Consider the following 10,988-nt stretch of genomic DNA (forward strand, 5'->3'; position numbering starts at 1 on the left):
GCCACTGCACTCCAGTCTGGGCGACAGAGTGAGACTCCAACTCAAAAAAACAAACAAACAAAAAAAACCAAACACACACATACACATACACACCCAACTGAAGGTGATCATTATGTTACAGGTGAAATGGATTTGCTTGATTGAATGATCGATTTGATTGATACACATGTGAATAGCAGAGCCAGGCACTTAGTAAGCACCACATATGTGTTTTTTTTGTTTGTTTGCTTTTTGGGTTTTTTTTGAGTGGGAGTCTCACGGGAGTCTCACAGCCATTGCAGCCTCGACCCGCTGTCCTCAAGAGATCCTTCCGCCTCAGCCTTCCAAGCAGCTGGAACTACAGATGTCAGTGGCATCCCCCACCCTGGTTCTGAATGCCAAGAATGTCTCTAGAGGTCAGGCAGGGTGGCACCTGTAGTCCCAGCTACACACTACCATGCCCAGCTAATTGTTTTTTTAATTGTAGATATGAGGGTTCACCAAGTTGCTCAGGTTGGTCTTGAACCCTGGGCTCAGGCAATCCTCTCACTTCCACCTCCCAAAGTGCTTGGATTATAGGTGTCAGCCACCGTGTCCGGACTGTGTATTTCATATTATATTATATTATATTATTATTTTATTTTAAGCTGGAGTCTCACTCCATTGCCCAGGCTAGAGTGCAGTGGCACACTCACAGCCACCCCAGCATTAACTTGCTAGGCTCTGGCGATCCTTCCACCTCAGCCTTCCAAGTAGCTGGAACTACAAGTGCGCACTACCACACCTGGCTAATTTTTTTATTTATTATAGAGACGAGTTCTTGCCAAGTTGTCTGGGCTGGTCTCCAACCCGTAGGCTCAGGCAATCCACTCGCCTCAGCCTCCCAAACATGTTTGCTTAGCAAACATGGTGCCTCCTATTACTTGGGATGTTAGGGGGGACCCTCACAATACCCTAAATCTCCCCGGCCTTTCTACTGTGTCCTTGCCCCAAGGAAGCAAAGAATTTAGTGGAGGGGAAAGCTATTAAGCATTTTGTTTTATTTTCTTGAGACAGGGTCTCACTCTGTCACCCAGGCTGGAGTTCGGTGGCTATTCACAGGCACCATCATAGTTCACTGCAGCCTCGAATTCCTGAGCTTGAGCAATCCTCCCCCTCAGCCTTCCGAGTAGCTGGGACTACAGGTGCCACCCTGCCTGACCTCTAGAGACATTCTTGGCTGTCAGAACTAGGGCGGGGGGGACGCCACTGACGTCTGGGTAGAGGCTAGGGATACTGCCAAACGTCCTACAGACAGCCACCCACAAGAAGCAGGCCTCAGGTCCTACGTGCCAACAGTGATTTCCATCTCTGTCTTTTTCTTTTCTTCTTTTCTTTTTTGTGAGTAGGAGTCTCGCTGTTTCACTCAGGTTGGAGTACAGTGGCACACTTATGGCCACTGCAGCCTCGATCTGCTGGTCTCAGGTGATCCTTCCACCTCAGCTTTCCAAGTAGTTGGAACCAAAGGCATGCACCATCGTGCCCAGCTAATTTTTTGATTTATTGTAGAGACAAGATTTCACCAAGCTGCCCAGGCTGGTCTCGAACTCTTGGGCTTAGGCAATCTTCTCACCTCGGCCCCCCAAAGTGCTGGGATTACAGCACCCAGCCCTGAGTCTTGGTTTTTGTTGAAACCCCAGACCCCCAAGAAGAGACCTTATCTGTGTTATTCTCTGCTGTGTCCTCAACCACATCTATGCAATAGGTGCTCCATTTATGTTTCCCAGGCCTGGCATATAGTAGATGCTCAATAGATGCTTATTTTCACCCAGCATGCAGTAGGTGCTCAACAAATGCTTGGTGGATGCATGAACTTAACCAGGGCTCCTCCCTCCCCACTCTGAGGGCCATTTCTCTCTTGTGGTTGATACCCATTCAGCTGCCACCCATAGCCCAGGAGGATGGGCACCCTGGGTGGGAGTCAGGTCCCACTCACCGATGTACTCCTCCACTTGGACGTAGCCATCATGGTTCTTGTCCAGGTCCTCCAGGGTTTCCTGGGGAAAAAGGGGCATTGAGGCTGGGAGTCGATGCCCTTGGCTTCTAGGGGAGGCTGGGACCCAGGGGTAAGGGTTTTGGGCTCTCTCGGGGAATTCAGCTCTGCACAGTCATGAGAGCAGGTGGCAAAACAGTCTTAAAGGTGGCCTGTGGGAAATTGGGGGGTTTTCTGGGGTGTCATAATGATGCAGACACTACCAGCATGTAGTGGGCAACAGTCAGGGGACCCCAGTGTCCAGCGATGCACAGGCTCGCTCCACACACAGAGAGCTGTCCTGTGTTCCCAACAACCTTCTCCTACCCCAGCAAGCACTCGTGAAGTGAAGCGGGGAACCTCTTGACATCAGGCAGAGCCTAGACCCACCCTGCTTTGTGTGTAAACACGGTGCACTCTGGGGATCATTTGACACCTCTGCTCCTTGGGTTTTTTATTTTTTATTTTTTGAGTTGGAGTCTCACTGTGTCGCCCAGGCTGGAGTGCAGTGGCACACTCACGGCCACACCAGCATCCACCTGCTGGGCTCCGGCGATCCTTCTGCCTCAGCCTTCCAGGTAGCTGGAACTACAGGCGTGTGTTACCGCGCCTGGCTAATTTTTGATTTATTGTAGAGACGAGGTCTTGCCAAGTTGCCCGGACTGGTCTTGAACCCGTGGGCTCAGGCAATCCACTCACCTCGGCCTCCCAAAGTGCTGGGATGCCAGGCTGAGCCTCCGAGCCCAGCCTGCTCCTTGTTTTGTGTGTGTGTCTTGAGCAAGATGGCTTCTGTCCCTCCTTTAACATCCAAACTCATTCAATATAAGACAGTGCAAGTGACCAGGTGTGGTGACTCATGTCTGGAATCCTAGCAATTTGGGAGGACAAGGAGGAAGGGTTGCTTGAGTTCAGGAGTTTGAGACCAGCCTGGCAACACAGTGAGACCTCATCTCTACAACAAAATAAAAAAATTAGCCAGAGCCAGGCTCGGTGGCTCAGCCTGTAATCCTGCACCTTTGGGAGGCTGAGGTGAGTGGATTGCCTGAGCCCGTGGGTTCGAGACCCACCTGGGCAACTTGGTGAGACCTCATCTCTACAATAAATCAAAAATTAGCTGGGCGTGGCAGCGCGTGCCTGTAGTTCCAGCTACTTGGAAGGCTGAGCAGAAGGATCGCCGGAGCCCAGCAGGTCGAGGCTGCGGTGGCCGAGAGTGGCCACTGCACTCCAGTCTGGGCGACAGAGTGAGACTCCAACTAAAAAAAAAAAAAAAAAAATTAGCCAGGCATGGTGGCACGTGTCTGTAGTCCCAGCTACTCAGGAGGCTGAGGCGGGAGGATCGCCTGAGCCCAGGAGGTCAAGGCTGTGGTGAGCCGTGATCATGCCACTGCACTCTAGCCCAGGTAACAGAGTAAGAACCCAATGCAAAAAACAAAAACAAAAAGACAACGCAGGCATCTGACACTATGTCTTCTAGCAAAGTCAAGCGACAACATTTTTGAATTGACAGATGAAATGCAGTATGTCCCGCCAGGTATGGTGGCTCATGCCTGTACTCCCAGCATTTTGGGAGGCAGAAGCGAGAGATTGCCTGAGTCCAGGGGTTCGAGACCAGCCAGGGCAACATGGTGAGATCTCGTCTCTACAATAAATAAAAAAATTAGGCTGAGGCGGAAGGATCGCCAGAGCCCAGCAGGTCGAGGCTGTTGTGGTGGCTGTGAGCGTGCCACTGCCAGCATGGAGTAGGCAAGAGTCAGGGGACCCCAGTGTCCAGCGATGCACAGCCTGGGCAACAAAGTAGGACTTCGACTCAAAAAAACCCCAGTACACCCAATTATAGTTGAATTTCAGATGAACAAGTAATCATTTAAGTATGTTTCACACAAATATATATCTCTACAATAAATTTTAAAAAATAAGATTTATTTGAAATTCAAATGTAACTCATCCTCTGGTATAAGTCCCAAATCTTGTCTGGAACATAATTATACTAAAACTTATTTGTTTTTTATATTATGTGATGCTATATTCTTTTTTTATTTTTTTTGAGTTGGAGTCTCACTCTGTTGCCCAGACTGGAGTGCAGTGGCCGCTCCCGGCCACCGCAGCCTTGACCTGCTGGGCTCCGGCGATCCTTCCGCCTCAGCCTTCCAAGTAGCTGGAACTACAGGCGTACGCTACCACGCCCAGCTGATTTTTTTATTTATTGTAGAGATGAGGTCTCGCTGCCCAGGCGGGTCTCAAACCCAGGGGCTCAGACAATCTACTCACCTCAGCCTCCCAAAGGCACGGGATTACAGGCTGAGCCACTGAGCCCGGGTGCTATATTCTTAAGTCTGGTACAAGCAATACTTACACAATGAAATTCCTGTTATCTATTTTAAGTGACTTTCCTTCAGCGTGTCCTTTCTAGCACAGTTAAAATGGATATTCACACCTTGAAATCCTTTATGTGGGTAGGTGACACTATCCACAAATGTGAGAAAAGATAGCAGAGAGTTTAGACCAGGGCTCAGCAAACCCTGCAAAAGGCCAGGTAGTAATATTTTTGACTTTGCATGCTGTTCAGCCTCTGTTGCAACAACTCAGCTCTGCAGTTGTGTGAAACCAGCCACAGGCAATATGGAAGCAAATGGGCATTGCTGTGTGACAATAAAACTTAATTTGCAAAAACAAGGCATGGGCTGGATTTGGCCTGAGAGCTGCAGTTTGCAGAGGCCCCTGAACTCAACTGCCTGGGTTCGAATCTAGGTTGTGTGATTTCCTGTCTGGGTGATATCAGGCAAGTCACTTCACCTCTCTGTGCCTAGAGGTTCTTTTCTTGTCTATAAAAGGAAGATGAAAGCCCTCCCCCATAGGGCTTTGACAATTAAATCAATGTGACAGAGATAAAGGCGCCCAGCACACAGGACATGGGCATCTTTATGCTGCATTCAATCAGGGTTTATGAAATAACATCAACTCAGGAGAATAAAGAGTTGTTACAACATTATCTGCTATGCCAGGTGTGGTGGCTCATGTCTGCAAACCCAACAACTTTGGGAAGCTGAGGCAGGAGGATTGCTTGAACCAACCTGGGCAACGTAGCAAGAACTCATCACTACAAAAAAAAAAATTAAGCCGGCTCGGTGGCTCAGCCTGTAATCCCGTGCCTTTGGGAGGCTGAGATGAGTGGATTGCCTGAGCCCACGGGTTCGAGACCCACCTGGGCAACAAGACCTCATCTCTACAATAAATCAAAAAATCAGCCGGGCGTGGTAGCGTGCGCCTGTAATTCCGGTTACTTAGAAGGCTGAGGCGGAAGGATCGCTGGAGCCCAGGAGGTCGAGGCTGCGGTGGCCGGGAGTGGCCACTGTACTCCAGTCTGGGGGACAGAGTGAGACTCCAACTCAAAAAAAAAAAAAAAATGATCCGGGCGTGGTAGCTCGTGCCTGTAGTTCCAGCTACTTGGAAGGCTGAGGCAGAAGGATCGCCGGAGCCCAGCAAGTCGAGGCTGTGGTGGCCGGGGAGCGGCCACTGCACTCCAGTCTGGGTGACAGAGTGAGGCTCCAACTCAAAAAAAAAAAAAAATATATATATATATTGACTGGGTGTGGTAGCATGTGCCTCTAGTCCCAGCTACTTGGAAGGCTGAGTCAGAAGGATCGCCTGAGCCCAGCAGGTCAAGGCTGCAGTGGCCGTGAGTGTGTCTGGGCAACAAACTGAGACTCTGACTTTAAAAAGTCTAGAAATATCCAACATAACTGCAAATCACACCCCCATTGACCCAGCCATTGCACTGCATAAGTTTTGTCCTGCAGCTCTACTGACACATGTATGTAAAGTGACACGATATGAGTTCAAGGTTACGCTGCACTCTTTGTAATGACAGTGGACAGGAATCAGCCCCATCAACCAGCAACAGAGCTAGTTCAATCAATCACTGCAAAGCAGGAGAGGAATACCACACAGCTGTAAAAAAGGATGAGACACTGGGTGCGGTGACTCATGCCTGTGATCCCAGCACTTTGGGAGGCAAAGGTGAGAGGGTTGCCTGAGTCTAGGGGTTCGACACCAGCCCGGGTAATTTGGTGAGACCTCATCTCTACAATAAATCAAAAAATTAGCTAGGCGTGATGGCACGCACCTGTGGTTCCAGCTACTTGGAAGACTTGAGAGGGAAGGATCGCCTGCACCCAGCAGGTCAAGGCTGCAGTGGCCATGCGTGTGCTACTGCACTCCAGTCTGGGCCACAGAGCGAGACTCTGACTCAAAAAACCAAAAAAATAAATAAATAAAGGATAAGAATGGTCTTCATAGATGCACATGGAACAGTCTCAAGGATGCATTGTGAAAAAGCAAGGCCGGGCTCGGTGGCTCAGCCTGTAATCCCATGCTTTGGGAGGCTGAGGTGAGTGGATTGCCTGAGCTCGCAGGTTCGAGACCTGCCTGGGCAACTTGGTGAGACCTTGTCTCTACAATAAATCAAAAAAACTAACCGGGAGTGGTAGTACGCGCCTGTAGTTCCAGTTCCTTGGAAGGCTGAGGCGGAAGGATCATCTGAGCCCGGCAGGTCGAGGCTGTGGTGGCCGGGAGCGGCCACTGCCCTCCAGTCTGGGCGACAGAGTGAGACTCCAACTCAAAAAAAAAAAAAAAAAGAGTGAATATATGCATGCTTTTGCTTCCATGATAACAATAGTAAAAACATCAGGTTCATTCCACAGGCTGATTTTATAGTTCATGTATTAACTGATTTGGTCCCTATAACAGCCCTTGATGCAGGGTCCATTATTGACACCACTCCATCACTTACAGATCAGGAATTAAAGTCCAGAGAGGTGAAGTAAATTGCCTAAGGTCACACAGCCATGAAGCGCCAGGTCTGGGAGTTGAACTCAGGCCTTCTGGCTCCAGAGTCCCTGATCCTAACAGCCTTCCCACAGACCCTTGGAGAAGCTCTGGAAATGGAGACACAAGAAAGGGACTGCTTGTGGGGATGGGACAGAAAGGTTGGGTGGGGGAAAAAGGAGAGAGATATTTTTCTTTCTTTCTTTCTTTTTTTTTCTGTTTTGTTTTTTTTTTTGAGTCAGAGTCTCACTCTGTCGCCCAGGCTGGAGTGCAGTGGCCGCTCCCTCCCAGCCACCACAGCCTTGACCTGCTGGGCTCAGGTGATTCTTCTGCCTCAGCCTTCCAAGTAACTGGAACTACAGGCACGCACCACCACATCCAGCTAATTTTTTACAATTTTTATTGTAGAGATGAGACTTCACCAAGTTGCAAAGGCTAGTCTCAAACCCCTGGGTTCAGGCAGTTCTCTCACCCTGGCCTCCCAAAGTGCTGGAATTATAGGCGTGAGCCAATGCTCCTGGCCAAATATCGGCTTTTAAAATAATTTGTGCAAAGTTGAGGATAGCAGAAGTGAGTAAAAACTCCTTTCCTTTTAAAAAAACAACAACAATAAAAAAAGAGTGAGCCCTAAGCCGGGCTCCGTGACTCAGGCTGTAATCCCACGCACCTTTGGGAGGCTGAGGTGAGTGGATTGCCTGAGCTCGTGGGTTCGAGACCCGCCTGGGCAACTTGGCGAGACCTCATCTCTACAATAAATCAAAAATTAGCCGGGCGTGGTAGCGCGCGCCTGTAGCTCCAGCTACTTGGAAGGCTGAGGCGGAAGGATCACCAGAACCCAGCAGGTCACGGCTGCGGTGGCCGGGAGCGGCCACTGCACTCCAGTCTGGACGACGGAGTGAGACTCCAACTCAAAGGAAAAAAAAAAAGTGAGCCCTAATGTATACTGTGGACTTTGGTAACAATGAGGTGTCAATCAATGTTCATCGCAGAACAGATCTGCGGGGATGTGGATAGTCGGGGAGGCTGCACGTGGGGGAGGTCTGGGGGCTTATGGGAAATCTCTCTACCTGCCACTCAAGTTTTGCTGTGAACCTAACACTGCTCTAAAAATAAAGTCTATTTGAGAAGAAAATAAAAGAAAATCCTTTCACTGCAGAATTGAGCAGATGTTGTGGAGTGGGGCACAGTGACTGGAGTCCCAGCTACTTGGGAAGTCAAGGCTGAGGGGTGGCTTGAAACAGGAGCTCAAAACTGGTTGGGGCAATACAGTGAGACCTTGTCTAAAGAAAAGGAAAGGAAAGGAAGGGAAAAAGAAAGAAAAAAAGGAAGGGTGGGAGGGAGGGAGGGGAGGGGAGGAGGAAGGAAAGGCAAGAAGGAAGGCAGGCCAGAGCTGGTTTTGGTCAAACGTTATGGAGGAATACTACTGAGAGGAGGCCCAGTGGGCGTGGTCTCTGAATGGCCACGCCACGTGTGGGGTTGGTCTTCTCCTGGGTTCAGCCAGAACCGGGATTCCCCGAGGCTCTTCTGGGGATGGGCTTACTGGAGGACAGGCCGGGGACCTGGACCCCACGTGAGCATGGGGAGCAGGAGGGCAATGAGAAGTGAGTAGACACGGGGTCGGGCAGTGGATCCGGGCAACGTCCCCCTCCGCGGATCCGCGTTTGTGGCCTGGGCTCCCCGGGGAAGACACTGGACCACCCGTGACCGTCAGCCCCCCGTACTGGGAGGCTGGGCCTGGGATCAGAAACCGGGGTCCCGGGACGGTGTGGGAGGTGGGGTCCTCTGGCCCTCACTCACAGCTATCACGATGTCCCGCATATGAGAGAAGTCCTCGGGGTGCAGGAAGGCTGTCAGCTCCTCCCGAGTGGCCATCGAGTCCCCGTCCTGGTCGGCCACCCGGAAACGCCGCTCATCCCGAGCCAGCATCTTCTTGTAGGTCTCTGCGTCCTCCACGTCGTGGAACTCTTCACCTGAGGAAGGACATATCTCCGTGAGATGTGCTTTAGTGGAGGCAATGCCAAGCAGGTAGAGAGAAAAGACAAAGAAGTCTTGGCCAGGCCAGGTGGCTCACGCCTGTAATCCCAGCACTTTGGGACGCGGAGGCGAGAGGATTGCCTGAGTCCAGGGGTCCGAGACCAGCCTGGGCAATATGGCAACACCTTGTCTCTACAATAAATCAAATTAGCTGGGCGTGGTAGTGCACGCCTGTAGTTCCTGCTACTTGGAAGGCTGAAGTGGAAGGATCACCTGAGCGCGGTAGGTTGAGGCTGTGGTGGCTGTGAGCATGCCACTGCGTTCCAGCCTGGGCCACAGAGGAAGACTCCGACTCAAAAAAAAAGACTCCAGTTCAAAAAAAGAGAAAGAAATCTAACTCGGGGAAAGGAAAACTTCTGCCAAGTTAAGAAGGAATATGTCAAAATTTACATATATAATGTATGCACATAATTTGTTGTATAAGTTTGTAATATCTAAGCTATATCATATAATATATACGAGCTAACTTTTATTTTAATTTATTTTATTTATTTTTGAGTCAGCATCTCACTCTGTCACCCAGGCTGGAGTGCAGTGGCACGTTCACAGCCACCACAGCCTTGACCTGCTGAGTTCCGGTGATCCTTCTGCCTCAGCCAGGTAGGTGGAACGACAGGCATGTTCCACCATGCCCAGCTAAGTTTTTGATTTATTGTAGAGATGAGGTCTTACCACATTGCCCAGGCTGGTCTCGAACTCCTGGGCCCAGGCAATCCTCTCCCCTCTACCTCCTAAAGTGCTGGAATTACAGGCATGAGCCACCATGCCTGGTGGAGAGGGAATTTTTATCAGAGGGAACAGTATGTGCAGAGTGTAGAGGTTTGAGGAATGTGGTGAGTTCAGGGAAACCACAGAAGATCCATTTGAGGTAGAAAATGCAGAAAAACAACGCTGGGGGGTAGGCAAGTCCTGGCTGAGGATCTGGGTTGTCCCTGGAAACCCCGGGGAGCCATGAGCAGGGAAGGGGCAGAGTCAGCTGGGAGTGTGGAAAGACCCCTCAGGAGACACGTGAGGGACAGACTGGAGGAGGAGGCTGGGGCAAGGGACAGAGAAGGAGAGAGCAAGAGCTGTGGGGTCGGGGACTGGGGCAGGGAGGAAGGACCCAAGCCAGGGGCAGGCTAACTGGCTTTGGTGTTCTCAGGATGCAAGGTCACAGCGATCAGGGATCAGGATGACACGCCATGGAAAGTGGGAGTCTCTGGTCAGGGATCTGAAGTCCTCTAGTCACGGGATCTTAGATAAAAAGCCAGAGGTCGTGCTCTGGGTGCCTCAGAGTGGTGGGGTCCTAAAAGTGGGGAGTCCCTGGGCTAAGGGCTTTGGGGATGAGACGGTCAAAAAGGTCAGGGTCACGGCCTGTGGGGGGAACAGGGTGGGGTCTAGCCGCGTACCGGGCGCGTAGTGGCCATAGGTGGCGTTGCGCAGCTCCTCCCAACCCACGCGCCCGTCGCGGTCCGTGTCGTACGTGTCCCAGGCCGCGCTCACCGAGTCCCGTATGTGCCGCTGCTGCGTGTGCGCGATCCACGAGCGCAGCTCGTCCAGCGACACCCAGCCGTCGCCGTCCCCGGCGCGGTCCATGCGGTCCACGATCCGCCTGCGAGCGGGGGCGGGGCACACGGCAGTCTGTGGCCCCGCCCACGGCCGGCCCCGCCCTCAGCGGAGCCCCGCCCTCAGCGGAGACACCCCCCTAGAGAGGGCTGGCGCTGAGGTCCACGTTCGGCCGCTGAAGCGGGGAGGGGCGCATGCCAATTTCGGGACCGAGCCCACCGCAGGGACCCGCCCCTCGGCCTAGCGTGCGCCCCCAGAGGCCAGCCACGCCCTTTCCGAGGCCCCGCGGATCTCGGCACGCCAAGGTTGCGGGTTCGACCCACGACAGTCCCAGGCCACACCTTCCGCCCTGACCCCGCCCCTCGATCCTGCACGTGCTCCCCCGCTCCGCGGACCGAGTTGGGGTGGGGACAGGGGGCGGGGTGTGCCACCTTCTCATGAGGCCTCCTCACACTTTCCAGCACCGAGATGCAGGATTCGGCACCAAGCGCACCCTGCCGGTGCCCTGTCCCAAGACTGACTCTGAACCGCCAAGGCTACAGCCCCCGAAGCCCGGCAGTCTCAGGCCACGCCCCTCTGGCTCCGCCCCCTCCCC

At 52.2% G+C, this 10,988-nt stretch overlaps 1 protein-coding gene across 1 annotated transcript in view; it reads right to left on the reverse strand.

Annotated features, from left to right (window-relative positions):
* Window positions 1-10,988, reverse strand: part of RCN3 (reticulocalbin 3) — an 18,781-nt gene that overhangs the window by 4,503 nt on the left and 3,290 nt on the right. The window contains 3 exon segments of the mRNA XM_008069222.2: window positions 1,955-2,015; window positions 8,612-8,784; window positions 10,237-10,439. Coding sequence (XP_008067413.1) covers window positions 1,955-2,015; window positions 8,612-8,784; window positions 10,237-10,439 — 437 coding nt within the window.

The sequence above is a fragment of the Carlito syrichta genome, unplaced genomic scaffold (assembly GCF_000164805.1).
Source record: "Carlito syrichta isolate Samal-C Ts95f unplaced genomic scaffold, Tarsius_syrichta-2.0.1 Scaffold311868, whole genome shotgun sequence".
Classification (NCBI taxonomy): domain Eukaryota; kingdom Metazoa; phylum Chordata; class Mammalia; order Primates; family Tarsiidae; genus Carlito; species Carlito syrichta.